This window comes from Lepidochelys kempii, chromosome 8 (genome assembly GCF_965140285.1).
Source record: "Lepidochelys kempii isolate rLepKem1 chromosome 8, rLepKem1.hap1, whole genome shotgun sequence".
Classification (NCBI taxonomy): domain Eukaryota; kingdom Metazoa; phylum Chordata; order Testudines; family Cheloniidae; genus Lepidochelys; species Lepidochelys kempii.
The window spans coordinates 52,592,185-52,609,676 of record NC_136387.1 but is presented as its reverse complement, the minus strand read 5'-3'; the positions used below and the strand labels follow the sequence as shown (position 1 = coordinate 52,609,676).

Here is a 17,492-nt window from a genome sequence, read left to right as displayed (position 1 = left end):
TGAGTCCAGTGAGCACTGTTGTCCTTGAGGCATTCTTGAACCCAGTGATTTCTCAGAGTTGGACTTCTAGGCAGAAGATATTCCAGACTCCAATTCATTAATACATTTCAGCTAAAATCAGATTAGCCTGTTGGACTTTCTTCAACATACATAGGTGGGACTCCCACTCTGAGTATTTTGGGAGGGGAAGTGGAGGAAATCTGCATAAAGCATATACCTCTGTGGGAAGTATCACTCACCCAGAAACTGGATACACTGGTCTGAATACAAAAATCTTTGCCTCATACAATGTACATTACTTCAACCTCAGATTCTTCTCAGACTCAGCCACTTTGACAATAGAAATAAATGGAATCATAGATAGATTCATAGATATTAAGGTCAGAAGGGACCATCATGATCATCTAGTCTGACCTCCTGCACAACGCAGACCACAGAATCTCATCCACCCACTCCTGCGAGTTTCATGAAGTTGTATAAACCCCATACAGTCCATGCAGATAACCTCAATATAAGGCATATAACATTCTCTGATCTTGAAATGAATTCAAAAGAGCAGGAGCTGACAAAACCATGCCGAACCAGATGCCTACTGTATCAACTCATGGATCCAAAGAATGACATGAAGAACCAATTAACTTGCCATAAAAATTAACAGCTACACAAACATTAACTATTTATGATGACACTAGCCGAACAAGCCAAAAGGAGTCCAGAGAAAACAAGGGTTTTGACCTTCAATCCACAGTGGTAAGAGAAAAGAAAGGGATGGGTGGGAACTGCAACCAAACTTCCACACAAACTTCCTCGTGGCTGGACTTTATAAAAACTAGACAAGCCATTTACAACACACACTTTGCTTCTCTACAAAAGAAAAAGGACACTAAATTATCTAAACTACTACATGCCACAAGAGGCCACAGCAATGGTTCCCTTAACCCACCCAGCAATATTGTTAATCTATCCAACTATACTCTTAGCCCAGCAGAAGAATCTGTCCTATCTCGGGGCCTCTTCTTCTGCCCCTCCACCCCCACGAACATGATACAGTACTGTGGTGACCTAGAATCCTATTTTCGACATCTCCGACTCAAGGAATATTTCCAACACACCTCTGAACAACATACTAATCCACAGAGACCTTCCTACCAACACTACAAAAAGAAGGATTCTAGGTGGACTCCTCCTGAAGGTCAAAACAACAGACTGGACTTCTACATAGAGTGCTTCCACCAATACGCACGGGCTGAAATTGTGGAAAAGCAGCATTACTTGCCCCATAACCTCAGCCGTGCAGAACACAATGCCATCCACAGCCTCAGAAACAACTCTGACATCATAATCAAAAAGGCTGACAAAGGAGGTGCTGTCGTCATCACGAATAGGTTGGAATATGAACAAGAGGCTGCTCGGCAGCTCTCCAACACCACTTTCTACAAGCCATTACCCTCTGATCCCACTGAGGGTTACCAAAAGAAACTACATCATTTGCTCAAGAAACTCCCTGAAAAAGCACAAGAACAAATCCGCACAGACACATCCCTGGAACCCCAACCTGGGGTATTCTATCTGCTACCCAAGATCCATAAACCTGGAAATCCTGGACGACCCATCATCTCAGGCATTGGCACCCTGACAGCAGGATTGTCCTCAGGCCCTATGCTACCAGCACTCCCAGATATCTTCGAGACACCACTGACTTCCTGAGGAAACTACCATCCATCGGTGACCTTCCTGAAAACACCATCCTGGCCACTATGGATGTAGAAGCCCTCTACACCTACATTCCACACAAAGATGGACTACAAGCCGTCAGGAACAGTATCCCCGATAATGTCACGGCAAACCTGGTGGCTGAACTTTGTGAGTTTGTCCTCACCCATAACTATTTCACATTTGGGGACAATGTATACCTTCAAGTCAGCGGCACTGCTATGGGTACCCGCATGGCCCCACAGTATGTCAACATTTTTATGGCTGACTTAGAACAACGCTTCCTCAGCTCTCGTCCCCCAATGCCCCTACTCTACTTGCGCTACACCGATGACATCTTCATCATCTGGACCCATGCAAAAGAAGCCCTTGAGGAATTCCACCACGATTTCAACAATTTCCATCCCACCATCAACCTCAGCCTGGACCAGTCCACACAAAAGATCCACTTCCTGGACACTACGGTGCTAAGAAGCGATGGTCACAAACATCACCCTATACCGGAAACCTACTGACCGCTATTCCTACCTACGTGCCTCCAGCTTTCACCCAGACCACACCACATGATTCATTGTCTACAGCCAAGCTCTACGATACAACCGCATTTACTCCAACCCCTCAGACAGAGACATACACGTACAAGATCTCTATCAAGCATTCTTACAACTACAATACTCACCTGCTGAAGTGAAGAAACAGATTGTCAGAGCCAGAAGAGTACCCAGAAGTCACCTACTACAGGACAGGCCTAACAAAGAAAATAACAGAACGCCACTAGCCATCACCTTCAGCCCCCAACTAAAACCGCTCCAACGCATCATCAAGGATCTACAACCTATCCTGAAGGACGACCCTTCACTCTCACAAATCTTGGGAGACAGGCCAGTCCTTGCCTACAGACAGCCCCCCAACCTGCAGCAAATACTCACCAGCAACCACACACCACACCACAGAACCACTAACCCAGGAACCTATCTTTGCAACAAAGCCCGTTGCCAAATGTGTCCACATATCTATTCAGGGGACATCATCATAGGGCCTAATCACATCAGCCACACTATCAGAGGCTTGTTCACCTGCACATCTACCAATGTGATATATGCCATCATGTGCCAGCAATGCCCCTCTGCCATGTACATTGGTCAAACTGGACAGTCTCTACGTAAAAGAATAAATGGACACAAATCAGATATCAAGAATTATAACATTCATAAACCAGTTGGAGAACACTTCAATCTCTCTGGTCACTCGATCTCTGATCTAAAAGTCGCAATATTACAACAAAAAGACTTCAAAAACAGACTCCAACGAGAGACTGCTGAATTGGAATTAATTTGCAAACTGGATACAATTAACTTAGGCTTGAATAGAGACTGGGAGTGGATGAGTCATTACACAAAATAAAACTATTTCCCCATGTTTATTTCCTCCCCCCCCCGTTCCTCAGACGTTCTTGTTAACTGCTGGAAATGGCCCACCTTGATTACCACTACAAAAGGTTTTCTCCCCTCACCCCTGCTGGTAATAGCTCATCTTAAGTGATCACTCTCCTTACAGGGTGTATGATAACACCCATTTTTTCATGTTCTGTGTGTATTTATATCTCCTCACTGTATTTTCCACTGAATGCATCCGATGAAGTGAGCAGTAGCTCACGAAAGCTTATGATCAAATAAATTGGTTAGTCTCTAAGGTGCCACAAGTACTCCTTTTCTTTTTGCAAATACAGACTAACACCGCTGCTACTCTGAAACCTTTTACAACCTAGAGGACTGAATGGTCCAAACCACAAGAGAATACGTATACAACCTCAATATTTGCTATATTCTAGAGTGTTCCAATGTAACACCAGGCACGCACATGCATCCTATAGAGCAGGGATCTCTACAGAAAATAATCCAGTGAAAACTCTAATACATACTGGGCAAGAGGTTTCTCTTGTTTTTTTTGGTCAGTGGGGAGCGGGGGAGAGAAAGGCATTCACACCACACCATTACTATTTTCAAAGGCTAACTGTGCTAATGCTGTATTTCTTAACCCATCAGTTCCAAAAGGTTAATAGAAACCATTGAATAAACAAAACTTAGTTGTGCAGTTTAAAAGGTTAAATGTGGTGCTCTCTCCAAACACAGATGCAATAACTAAATAGAAGCTGAGGCGTCCAGACTTCAAGCCCAGCGCTTGATAAAGTTTTCAATTACTGCTCTGTTGCAGCAGCTCAATAATAAGCAGTCCATTTTGTGTTCTTACCTACTGCTCAGGAAATTATATTCAGCAACAGCAGATTAATTTGGAAACAGTGAGGCAAGTGTTGGAATTCTATTCTGATGAGGAGCCTCCTAGCTGTTTAGGAATGAACAGAGCATGCTCTATCAAAGAGTACACCACTGAAAAAGGTGCCGTTACCTGACCAATTGGTTGTAGATATACAGCTGGAATTTGGGATGGAGGTTGGGAAAACAGACACTGAGAGAGGCCCAGTGGTGAGACGTAAAGACAGAGAAGAAGTAGTGAACAGGAGAGCAGTGTCTACAAAATAAGGAGGAAGAGTTTAAAACCAAGATATCAAAAAGACAGAAAGAACAAGAAAAGGAGAGCAGCTAACAAAGAATTTTAAAAATGTGTTAACATTACATGGATTACATCACCTCATCTTAAACAGAAAAATTGTATGTTGTCACTCCAAGGGCAACAGAACATCACTACTTCTATGCATAAAATGTAACAATTTATTCTGTCAATTAAATGCAAGCTTCTTTTCATATTGTTATCTAGGTTAATTTCAGATTTTGGTAGTAGTTTTGTTGCTTGTGTATAAGCTTCCATTTGCAGTTCTGTGCACACACCTCAATCCTGGGTCTTTAGCACCTCCTGCTATTCCAGTCCTCAGTAGAGGACTTGTTTGTTTTATGATGTGGACAATGGTACTATTCTGAGACCCCTAAACACATTTTCACTTGTAGGTTCAAAGATGAATCTGACCATTTTTCCAAAGATAAATGCCACTGATCTAATTAGTAGCACCACCTGGTTCAAAAATAGTGCAGTGATTCAGAAAAACAGCCTGAAATGTTCACGGGTACTTCTATTTCTAGCTGGAATGCAGATGTTGCCATTTTTCATTCTCAGCAAAGCATAGTCTTGGTCTCACATTTACACACTGCCTGTTTCACTTAAAAGTACTAAAGTGCAACAAAATTGCATCCATATTACAAAATTCCTGAAGCCAGTTGGATGATAATATTTAAAATATAGTGTAGCCCCTAAAAGTTATTCAGAGGAAAAGCCATGCTACAGATAGCTCACTATTACAGTGCAAGGTAAGAAACACGTTAAGATAAAGCAAAAGATTAGGTTAGTTCTTCTATTTCCTATGGTGCATGGATGATTATTGTTGAAGCTGCATACACAGAGGACACAAGGGGAAAAAAGTGTTAATTCTCTTTGACAGAGCATGCTCCTGTTCACATGCATACCACAAGGATTAAGACAGAAACTCTTTTTCTCTTCCCTTCTTAGCAGAAGATAGGTATTGAAGCTGTCACAGAAGTGTGAAGAATCTCTCCTTTGCCACAGAGTCCAGCAAGTCCAGCATTCATTTCCAGTCTGAAGTATAGCTGGCTTTTAAAGCCCTCTTCTTCCCCAGTTTGCTTTTAGTTAATTCTTATCATTCAGTTTTTTTCCTGCACCTTATGCAATTAGACTAATTCAATATTAGTTCCCTTTCAAGGGATGGCTTCCCTTCCCCACCCGCAAAAATTCTGCCAATACTGTCTTGCTGTACTGCTTTGATTTAACCGTATTCTTTGCTACATCCTTGGGAGAACTCCGCAGTCTGCAATGCTGGTTTTTATGAACAAACATACCGTTTCAGAACCATGTAGCAAAATATTAATTACGTAAAAAATATCCATTTGGCATAATCTGTTTGGCAAAAGTAAAAGTTAAATTTAAGTTTAAAGAAAGTGCTACTCCTCCCTGAACTTCTACCAAACACACACACAATCCACAGCACAAGAAGCAATGAGATAACATTGGAACGATATATTAAACCACACAAAGGCATAATTTCCATTTCTTACTGCTCAGAGCGCGATAAAGGAGGGCAACTGTTCTGCTAGCCAGTCTTGAAAATTCTACTGAACTAGGGCAATTGTTTTGACTGGCAACTAAAATATCATTAGGCCTTTCCCTATCATATTAAAGGTATGTTTACTGTGTGCCAAGGCTGAAGATTTTATAACAATTTTACAAGATTGTAATGGGGTCGTTATCTACCAGTAACTAACTCTTTTTCTGTAAAGATAAGCATTATTTAATGATCTACACTCCTGGAGAAAGAAGAGAGGTATCTAGTACAATACAAGATGAACATTAAATATTACCAAAAAAATTTTTGGCATAGAAATACTTCCATTAAAAAGTGCATCAGTCACTGATAAAAAAAAGCGTATCAGTTGCATCTTAAGAAGTGGTGTTTTACTCACGAAAGCTTACGCCCAAATAAATCTGTTAGTCTTTAAGGTACCACCGGACTCCTTGTTGTTTTTGTGGATATAGACTAACATGGCTACGCCTTGATACTCAGTCACCTATGATACTTCCTATAGAGCTACTCTTATCAAGGTAAGTAAGTATGATTTCAAAATTCAAGAACTGTGAACCAATTCTGAATTATGGCATCTGTTGCCACTGGAAATTTCATTCTTGTGATCAATCTGTCCGATTCTTAACCTTGAAGACTCAAAGACCTTCTTTTGTTCTAAGGAGAAAAACCCTTTCTTTTTGGGGAACTCTGGAACCCATTATTGCCCATAAACAGAGTGGCCCTTCCCATTCTAAAAGGATTTGTCTATGTTAGGGCATAGTTAAATCTCAACGCTTCTTGTATAAAGATGGACTTGGTTTAGCATGACTAACTTCGGAGGCACAGATCCTTAAGACTTTATAGTCAGTGTCTCAGTTGTCCTGAATGCTGTTTCTTCTTTAAAGAAGAGAACTGAACTGAGGGTTCAGGCCACTCAACACCAATCAGTGGGGTCTGGGTCAGAAGACTTCCTTTTAGACCCAAAGTGGGTAAAGACTGTGCAATCAGACTGACCTTCTGTCAAGTTATTTCTTACTATATGGGCCCCCTTAGTATCTGAGCTTTCATTACCATAGTTACCGAGAATCTAACATAGGGAGGACTTATGCCCCTCCCCAGGCATTTCAAGTATCCAATATGCTAATGAGTCATGGATATCTTGTCATTACAAGATGTGTAACATTTGATTCATGACCTTTTCTCTGGACCCAACATCTTGGGATTCTAGAGACAAAAAGAGAAAAAACAGCAGAAAATCTGCATAGTATGGACTAAACTATAATTACCTTAACTAGTAACAAGTTTAAAGCTATTTACAGCAATTACTTTAAGACTATTAATAGTGGTGACCCATAGTTAAAGGTCAAAAGAGAAGAGCTGAAGGCAGTTAGGGCCACATACTTTTTATATGGTAACTTCAAGGTACTAGATTAATATCCAAGATTAGTGGACATACTGAATTGTAATAGTTAACTTCTTTTAGACGTATGTGGGACTTTTAAAGCAGAACAAGAAACTTCCACATTGAATTGCTTCTGCATATTTTCCATGAAGAAGAATGCCATATTTTTATTTTACAAATATCTCATCTGTTCAGATCAGCTTGAGTTTGGCTACAAGCTCTGATGAAATTATTTTTCACATGCCCTTCAAGTTGCAGTCTTTGATGGCCTAAACATTTCTGACTTGAAAATGTGATACTTAACCAATGAAATAAGACAAAAGGAACTAGGGGCTCTGCAACAAAGTATTTATATCCTTTGACATATATACTATACAGGCATTACACAAAGGGCATGCCTCAAGGAAAAATTTTACTCATCATGAAGCAATGAATTTGCTCCTTCGTTACCTTGTACAGCAGGAATGTAGAGCCATAGCTAATACCAATCTTTAGGGAACAAGGGTTATTTCACTGTGAAATTTATACCATCCAAATTCCCTGAAGGACGTTCTGGATCTGACAATCTCTTTGTTCATTGTACTGCATCTAGTGCCCTCCAATTAGGTTGTATCTCCTTTAAGCAAGCATACTGTAAAAGCCATTTATGAAATAAAATAAAATAGGTAACTAAATTTAAATACCCTGTATTCTGCTTTCCAATAAGTGCCTGTGGCTCACATGTTCTCAATTTTTCTCAGTGTATGGACCACATATTAACAGCGGGATTATCTCATGGAGTGCCTACTATTTCCTTCATAATCATTCAGACCATCTCCCCTTCCCATTCATGGTCAAACACCACCCCATGCCACCTACAACAATTGCTTCAGTGAAAAGTAATTTATCTTTAGATGATTTTTAATCCAATTTAGCAGTTAAAAACAAGGAGAGCCAGAACTATATGATCAGCTAGCCAGTGATCTGCAAATCAGAATTTGAAGTCAACTAACGTGCCAGCAGATTTCTGTTAGAATGCAGGGCAAAGATGTACTGTAACATCAAAGCATTATTACATAAATGTCCCCTTAAAAAGTGAAAGGGATAAAGTGAGATGCCCAAACAGAGGACACAGGCACTGTATCTTAGTAGTCTTAAAGATCTATCTGAACTGAACTGCAGGAGACACTTTCCCAAGTTGTACTCAACTTCATTTCAACTCCTCATATAAATTAATGGCACGGCATTTAAACTGAAGGGCTGCTGTAGTAAAAGGGAGCAGCCTTGGCAGTGTCATCTACTGCTAATAAAACAAAGCATTTACTTATTTTCTGCTACTAGTTTTATTAAAATAAACAAAACAGCTTTTATAAAAATAGTTACTTTTCATCCATTCGGCTGCGCATTTTCTTGAGCTTCTGCATGATGCTACTAGTCTCACTACTGGAGATGGAGACTGGGGAAGGGCTGCGGGTCTCTACATCAGTTGGAAGTGGGCTGGAAGCATTGCTCTGCTTTATATCATCTTCACTGCGAACCTCCTGCAAAAGCGGAACAAAATTAAGAAAAGTACCATGGGCTTGGAGTGAAGAGTGAGAAAAGAACTTTTTGAATATTGATCCGCTTTCCTCCTTTCTCCAGCTTAACACACAAAATTTGGCCCTGAAAACAATACTTATTACCACACTGCTTTAGTCAGGTTAATCCTTGGACCCAAGCAGCCTATTTAGAGTTTATCCTGAGGTTACTAAAACTCAAACACAATACAATTTTAAGCAATCAAGAACATAAATCCATAAGAAACCTCTACTGAGAAAACTTTAGAGCCAAAAAGAAGGCAGGCAATTCTTTTAATTGAACCTTTTCAGGTTTCTTTTTTATTTTATTAATTTACCCCATATTTACCTCCCACCCAACACCAATCTGACAATAGAAACTTGAGGCACTAGTTCCTATTGCAGATGCTTGGTAGCTTATTTAATATAATAACAATTTAAAAAATTCAGCATAAATCCCTTCTGTACTCTGCCCCTCTGTAACTTAAGTTCTCCACTGATAGTTTCTTAAATACTGAGTCAATCCTTTCCATATTGCTAGAATAAAGCCTCATCTTAGATTTTGTAAAGAGTTTCGCATCTGTAATGGAATCTCTCTTATCTTTCTACCTGGAGGAAGAAACATGAAAGACTAAGGGTCAAGAGCTCAAACCATTCTACCTACACATTTCAAAGTATTGAGCTTCCACCCCCTCTAGTGTCTTTTTCTCAGTCTTTTTCTCTTCCTCCCTTTGTGGGTAGTATATATTCTATAGACTCTCGATTCTACATTTTACCTTCCTCAGTCTCTAACAATGACTTATTTAACAAGTTAATGATATGGGTTTCTTTCTTTCCTAGATGACTGTGCCTTCCTTTTGTTTCCTCCGACTCATAGTGAATGCACTCTTTGCCCTGGTCTACACTAGGACTTTAGGTCGAATTTAGCAGTGTTAAATCGATGTAAACCTGCACCCGTCCACACAATGAAGCCCTTTATTTCGACTTAAAGGGCTCTTAAAATCGATTTCCTTACTCCACCCCGACAAGTGGATTAGCGCTTAAATCGACGTTGCCGGCTCGAATTTGGGGTACTGTGGACACAATTCGATGGTATTGGCCTCCGGGAGCTATCCCAGAGTGCTCCATTATGACCGCTCTGGACAGCACTCTCAACTCAGATGCACTGGCCAGGTAGACAGGAAAAGAACCGCGAACTTTTGAATCTCATTTCCTGTTTGGCCAGCGTGGCAAGCTGCAGGTGACCATGCAGAGCTCATCAGCACAGGTGACCATGATGGAGTCCCAGAATCGCAAAAGAGCTCCAGCATGGACCGAATGGGAGGTACGGGATCTGATCGCTGTTTGGGGAGAGGAATCCGTGCTATCAGAACTCCGTTCCAGTTTTCGAAATGCCAAAACCTTTGTGAAAATCTCCCAGGGCATGAAGGACAGAGGCCATAACAGGGACCCGAAGCAGTGCCGCGTGAAACTGAAGGAGCTGAGGCAAGCCTACCAGAAAACCAGAGAGGCGAACAGCCGCTCTGGGTCAGAGCCCCAAACATGCCGCTTCTATGACGAGCTGCATGCCATTTTAGGGGGTTCAGCCACCACTACCCCAGCCGTGTTGTTTGACGCCTTCAATGGAGATGGAGGCAATATGGAAGCAGGTTTTGGGGACGAAGAAGATGATGATGAGGAGGAGGTTGTAGATAGCTCACAGCAAGCAAGCGGAGAAACCGGTTTTCCCGACAGCCAGGAACTGTTTCTCACCCTAGACCTGGAGCCAGTACCCCCCGAACCCACCCAAGGCTGCCTCCTGGACCCAGCAGGCGGAGAAGGGACCTCTGGTGAGTGTACCTTTTAAAATGCTATACATGGTTTAAAAGCAAGCATGTGAAAGGATTACTTTGCCCTGGCATTTGCGGTTCTCCTAGATGTAGTCCTAAAGCCTTTGCAAAAGGTTTATGGGGAGGGCAGCCTTATTGCGTCCTTCATGGTAGGACACTTTACCACTCCAGGCCAGTAACACGTACTCGGGAATCATTGTAGAACAAAGCATTGCAGTGTATGTTTGCTGGCATTCAAACAACATCCGTTCTTTATCTCTCTGTGTTATCCTCAGGAGAGTGAGATATAATTCATGGTCACCTGGTTGAAATAGAGTGCTTTTCTTCAGGGGACACTCAGAGGAGCCCATTCCTGCTGGGCTGTTTGCCTGTGGCTAAACAGAAATGTTCCCCGCTGTTAGCCACAGGGAGGGGGGAAGGTTGAGGGGGTAGTCACGCGGTGGGAGGAGGCAAAATGCGACCTTGTAACGAAAGCACATGTGCTATGTATGTAATGTTAACAGCAAGGTTTACCCTGAAAGAGTGTAGCCACTGTTTTATAAAATGTGTCTTTTTAAATACCGCTGTCCCTTTTTTTTTCTCCACCAGCTGCATGTGTTTCAATGATCACAGGATCTTCTCCTTCCCAGAGGCTAGTGAAGCTTAGGAAGAAAAAAAAACGCACTCGCGATGAAATGTTCTCCGAGCTCATGCTGTCTTCCCACACTGACAGAGCACAGACGAATGCGTGGAGGCAAATAATGTCAGAGTGCAGGAAAGCACAAAATGACCGGGAGGAGAGGTGGAGGGCTGAAGAGAGTAAGTGGCGGGCTGAAGACAGGGCTGAAGCTCAAATGTGGCGGCAGCGTGATGAGAGGAGGCAGGATTCAATGCTGAGGCTGCTGCAGGACCAAACCAGTATGCTCCAGTGTATGGTTGAGCTGCAGCAAAGGCAGCTGGAGCACAGACTGCCACTGCAGCCCCTCTGTAACCAACCTCCCTCCTCCCCAAGTTCCATAGCCTCCACACCCAGACGCCCAAGAACGCGGTGGGGGGGCCTCTGGCCAACCAGCCACTCCACCACAGAGGATTGCCCAAAAAAAAGAAGGCTGGCATTCAATAAATTTTAAAGTTGTAAACTTTTAAAGTGCTGTGTGGCATTTTCCTTCCCTCCTCCACCACCCCTCCTGGGATACCTTGGTAGTCATCTCCCTATTTGTGTGATGAATGAATAACGAATGCATGACTGTGAAGCAGCAATGACTTTATTGCCTCTGCAAGCGGTGATTAAAGGGAGGAGGGGAGGGTGGTTAGCTTACAGGGAAGTAGAGTGAACCAAGGGGCGGGGGGTTTCATCAAGGAGAAACAAACAGAACTTTCACACCGTAGCCTGGCCAGTCATGAAACTGGTTTTCAAAGCTTCTCTGATGCGTACCGCGCCCTCCTGTGCTCTTCTAACCGCCCTGGTGTCTGGCTGCGAGTAACCAGCAGCTAGGCGATTTGCCTCAGCCTCCCACCCCGCCATAAACGTCTCCCCCTTACTCTCACAGATATTGTGGAGCACACAGCAAGCAGTAATAACAGTGGGAATATTGGTTTCGCTGAGGTCTAAGCGAGTCAGTAAACTGCGCCAGCGCGCCTTTAAACGTCCAAATGCACATTCTACAACCATTCTGCACTTGCTCAGCCTGTAGTTGAACAGCTCCTGACTACTGTCCAGGCTGCCTGTGTACGGCTTCATGAGCCATGGCATTAAGGGGTAGGCTGGGTCCCCAAGGATACATATAGGCATTTCAACATCCCCAACAGTTATTTTCTGGTCTGGGAATAAAGTCCCTTCCTGCAGCTTTTGAAACAGACCAGAGTTCCTGAAGATGCGAGCATCATGACCTTTCCCGGCCATCCCACGTTGATGTTGGTGAAACGTCCCTTGTGATCCACCAGAGCTTGCAGCACTATCGAAAAGTACCCCTTGCGGTTTATGTACTCGGCGGCTTGGTGCTCCGGTGCCAAGATAGGGATATGGGTTCCGTCTATAGCCCCACCACAGTTAGGGAATCCCATTGCAGCAAAGCCATCCACTATGACCTGCACATTTCCCAGGGTCACTACCCTTGATATCAGCAGATCTTTGATTGCGTGGGCTACTTGCATCACAGCAGCCCCCACAGTAGATTTGCCCACTCCAAATTGATTCCCAACTGACCGGTAGCTGTCTGGCGTTGCAAGCTTCCACAGGGCTATCGCCACTCGCTTCTCAACTGTGAGGGCTGCTCTCATCTTGGTATTCGTGCGCCTCAGGGCAGGGGAAAGCAAGTCACGAAGTTCCATGAAAGTGCCCTTACGCATGCGAAAGTTTTGCAGCCACTGGGAATCGTCCCAGACCTGCAACACTATGTGGTCCCACAAGTCTGTGCTTGTTTCCCGAGCCCAGAATCGGCGTTCCACAGCATGAACCTGCCCCATTAGCACCATGATGCATGCATTGTCAGGGCCCATGCTTTCAGAGAAATCTGTGTCCATGTCCTGATCACTCACGGGACCGCACTGACGTCGCCTCCTCGCCCGGTATCGCTTTGCCAGGTTCTGGTGCTGCATATACTGCTGGATAATGCGTGTGGTGTTTAATGTGCTCCTAATTGCCAAAGTGAGCTGAGCGGCCTCCATGCTTGCCTTGGTATGGCGTCCGCACAGAAAAAAGGCGCAGAACGATTGTCTGCCGTTGCTCTGACGGAGGGAGGGGCGACTGACGACACGGCTTACAGGGTTGGCTTCAGGGAGCTAAAATCAACAAAGGGGGTGTCTGTACATCAAGGAGTATTTCAGGCAGGACTTCACGGAGGGTTCCAATAAGAAATGGTGCACCTAAGTTATCGTTGTTATTGGAACAAGGTGGTTAGCCTGGCCTCTGATTGATACATGGCTAGATTTACCTCGCTGCACCTTCTCTGTGAGTGACTGCAGTGTGACCTAGAAGAATGAGTCCCCTAGACAGGGGAGGGGGGGAAGCAAATGAGTACAAAACAAATCTGGTCTATTTCTTGTTTTGATCCACTCCATCTATCTTTTACATCTTTGGCTGGCAGCAGACGGTGCAGAAGGACTGCATGCCATCCACATCTCATGGCTGCTCGGCAGAAGATGGTACAGTACGACTGCTAGCAGTCCGTATCGCCTGCCCACTCACCATAAGACAGTTCAATAGGACTGACTGCAGGACTAAAGAGAATGACCTGGTCAAGTCACTCCAAATTTAGTCCCTGTGCCCATGTCTGCCCAGGCGCTCCCAGCCGACGTGGCCAGGAGCACCTCGGACACGACGAGGACGACTACCAGTCGTATTGCACCGTCTGCTGCCAGAAGGCAATGGGTTGCTGCTACTGTGCAGCAAAGCCGTACCGCGTCTGCCAGCACCCAGGAGACATAGGGTGACGGTTACCTGAGCGGGCTCCATGCTTGCCGTGGTATGGCGTCTGCACAGGTAACTCAGGAAAAAAGGCGCGAAATGATTGTCTGCCCTTGCTTTCACGGGGGGAGGGAGGGAACGGGGGCCTGACGATATGTACCCAGAACCACCCGCGACAATGTTTTAGCCCCATCAGGCATTGGGATCTCAATCCAGAATTCCAATGGGCAGCGGAGACTGTGGGAACTGTGGGATAGCTATCCACAGTGCAATGCTTCGGAAGTCGACTCTAGCCTCGGTACTGTGGAAGCACTCTGCCGAGTTAATGCACTTAGAGCATTTTCTGTGGGGACACACACACTCGAATATATAAAACCGATTTCTAAAAAACCGACTTCTATAAATTCGACCTTATTCCGTAGTGTAGACATACCCTTTGCATGGTCTGGAAAGTCCTAGAATCCTGCTGCTGCCGTAGTCAACAATCCTGCACTATAACAAGTATGTTCACTTTCCAAAGAGGTCTTTCATCCAGGAAGCACAGCAACTAGTATTATCCATGATACAGAGGCTTCCTGCTCTTTTAGGTCCCTAGTCTCATATATCCTGTGCAACTGGAAGACTGAATTAAATAGTCTGAAATCACCAGAAAGCTTTAGTCTCTTCAGATTAAACCAGAAATGTATAGTAAGGAAAACTAGCTTTATTAGTCAAGATTTTCAAAAGTGACATTGGGTGCCTCAATTTTTCAGGGCCCAACTTGGGACTCTATAAAACGGACTGATTTTCAAAGGGCAAAAACTCAGTATTTTCTGAAAATCAGACTCTTTAAAGTGTCTTAAGCTGGTATCCATAAATCAAGATACCCAAAATCACTAGTAACTTTTGAAAATCTTGATAATTAGCATCATTTGCTATCCAGTTAAAAAAATAAACATCTTTTGGAAGTCATTGCCATATGGCTGTTTTTTCCTTCCACAATAAATTAAACAGATCAGACAGACAAAATTGCTCATAAACCCAAAGGATGAGGGAAGGGTTAGGAGCAAGTCTGTAAGCTATATATTCAACATGATAACTTTTCATTGCTATACCACTGAAGTCAATTACCAATGATATGGGTTGGCTCCAAGTACCAAGATACAGCTTCTGTAATGTTACTTACCAGCTTGTTTTCCCCCGCAGACTTCAGTTTTTCCTGCAGTTTCATGGTAGTTTGGCGGATTCGTTCTATCTCCTCCTGCTGTTTAAGTATCAGTTGTCTCTCCTTCCGAGCTGCCTTATTGGCCTCTTGCAAACGCTTAATTTCTGCCTTTAAAGGTAGGGAAGATGCAGCAAAAGAACTCTAGTGACAGTTGCCTGGAATGCATGCTGAGGCTGCCGTAAGGCCTGTGCCACATAATTGTCCATAGCATTATGCTATTTTGATAATTTTGTTCAGATATTCTCAGTCCAAGGACAGCTGATCAATAACTATACCATCACTAATAACTGTGTCCTGATGTAAAAGGCTCAACTTGCTAATGCTAGATGCTATTATAATACAAATAAATAAAAATAATAATAATGAGAACCACAATAAGCTTAGTATCCAAGGATCTGGTTCAGTGGTTCTTGTTCAATACTTAAGAATCTATACAATGTCAGAGCTGTCCAGTAACTATACCATGGATTCAACTGGATTTGTCTATAGGGTAGCATTTACCTTCTCCTGCTGCAGCCTCAACAGCAGACCACGCTGTCTCTTTCGGATGGGTGGCATCTTGTCATCCTCTCCTTTGTCTCGTAAATGTCTGCAAGGAGATTGGGGGAAGGGAAGAAATAAATAAATAGCCTTAATTTCTCTTGCTTCCAAATACAGCAATACTTTTCTCCTCTACAATCTTACATCTCTAAAACAGAGTAGCACCATTTTGCATGTCATAACTCCATCATGAATATTCTCTTCAGTGAAATATCCTATATTCTTTAGGGTCTAAACAGAATCAGTTTTGCTATTTTTAGTTTGGCTCTGTTTGAGATACAATTCTGTAGCAAAGGCATAAAAAGTTAAAAGAGAATTAGGTTATGCCAGACATTGTCTCTCATACCCAGGCCAGATATTCACAGCGCTCTCATTTGAAAGAGTGAGTGAAAAAATGCTTCAGGTCACTCTATAATAGTTCCCTGCCTGATACACGAAATCCTAGAGTAAAGGAAACAGTTATGGTCGTTTACTGCAACATAGGGCCTTTGCTGGTTGGTGGTACGGGAATATTAGAAAGGGCGGGGAGGGGGAATCAAGTGACCTTAATACCACTATTACTGTTGAGACAGTATCAAAACGTACATAAAAGAGATGAGACAGAAGTCTCAGTACAAGATAACTTAAGCAGCAGCATATTTAAGGTTTGAATATATTGCATGCAGTTATAACAGAAAAATTTGGAGTTGAAAGAAAATGGTTTCATCTTGTGTTGAAAAAGTGATTTCAGGTGGGACATTATTAGTGATGCTATACAATTAATTGCTTTGTCAATCTATGAGGGAATAGTTACGTCCCCCTTGCACCCTCCCCACTATGAACCTTAACTCAGGAAGCAATACTTTAATAAATAATAAAAAGAGCACTAAGACAATCATCATCTCTCTCAGTTTACTGTGAAGACAAGCTTCTCTTTATTGAACAGTACTGAATTTAAATAGGCATGTGCCTATTGTGTCATTTTTACATTTTTTATACATATAAGGTGATTTTAGATGAATAGTTTACAAAGAACATTTAATCGACTTTAAAAAACAGAACATGAAGAAGCCATAAAAAAAATACCCAAGTAGAAGCACAAGTGCAGGAATCATCAGTGATACTACATATTCAGAGTTCTCTTACTTTTTCTGGTGTTCCAGCCAGGCTAACTCAGCCTTGGTTTTCTCTTTCAGTGCCTTCTCACGGAGCCGGAGCAGTGAAGACTGATGAGCTGCTCGCATTTCCTCTTCCTTCATATACTGCCGTACCATCTCCATGGTGAATTTAGAGAAACTATCCTGCCCCCCAGAGAATGGCATACTTAGCTCCTGGTGAGGCAAGAGATATTCCAGTTAATCCCCACAAAAAGGACCCCAAGTAATATTTCATCAGACCCAAATAATCTAAGTGAAAGAGGATGAGGGCCAGCATTCTGCATATACAATACCAGTACCCAACTACATGTGGAGACTGAAACTCATACCAAGGGCTATTTGAAGAGATGGTATGAAACAGAAGACAGAGGGGCAAGTTGAGATCCCCAGTTGGTGGTGGTGTGTGTTTGTTTAATTTAAAAGGACACCGAGCTACCTCACTGTTAGACAATGATGCTGCACTTAAAGTACAGGCTGAGAATTACATGCCACACACTGAGAAAGAGTTTTCCCTATAAATTGAGCTCAGGCCTGGTCTACACCAGGTGGGGAAATATTGATCTAAGTTACACAATTTCAGTTACGTGAACAACATAGCTGAAGTCGACGTACTTAGATCTACTTACTGCGGTGTCTTCACTGTGGTAAGTCGACAGCTGAT

The 17,492-nt window shown here is 43.0% G+C and overlaps 2 protein-coding genes across 12 annotated transcripts in view; one reads left to right on the top strand and one right to left on the bottom strand.

Moving 5' to 3' along the window:
• The window catches only part of CEP350 (centrosomal protein 350), a 141,028-nt gene that overhangs the window by 44,535 nt on the left and 79,001 nt on the right, over positions 1-17,492 (bottom strand). For 8 of the 11 annotated variants that reach the window (XM_073356555.2, XM_073356557.2, XM_073356558.2 and 5 more), the window contains 5 exons: positions 16,821-17,005; positions 15,657-15,744; positions 15,117-15,263; positions 8,565-8,722; positions 4,120-4,242 (listed from right to left, as the gene is read on the bottom strand). In XM_073356555.2, the coding sequence (XP_073212656.2) occupies positions 4,120-4,242; positions 8,565-8,722; positions 15,117-15,263; positions 15,657-15,744; positions 16,821-17,005 (701 nt within the window). The remainder of the gene's footprint in view (positions 1-4,119; positions 4,243-8,564; positions 8,723-15,116; positions 15,264-15,656; positions 15,745-16,820; positions 17,006-17,492) is intronic. The other 3 variants (XM_073356564.2, XM_073356566.2, XM_073356565.2) reach the window with 2 other exon arrangements.
• On the top strand, positions 9,600-11,889 carry LOC140915922 (uncharacterized). Its single transcript, XM_073356567.2, has 2 exons — positions 9,600-10,566; positions 11,155-11,889. The coding sequence occupies exons 1-2, from the start codon at positions 9,984-9,986 to the stop codon at positions 11,673-11,675; spliced, it is 1,104 nt and encodes a 367-aa protein (XP_073212668.2). The 5' UTR covers positions 9,600-9,983; the 3' UTR covers positions 11,676-11,889.

Bases quoted from the DNA above. Each gene is read 5' to 3' on its own strand.
- LOC140915922 (XM_073356567.2), top strand. From the start codon at position 9,984: ATGCAGAGCTCATCAGCACAGGTGACCATGATGGAGTCCCAGAATCGC. The intron at 10,567-11,154 runs GTGAGTGTACCT...TTTCTCCACCAG, and splicing joins AGGCGGAGAAGGGACCTCTG to CTGCATGTGTTTCAATGATC.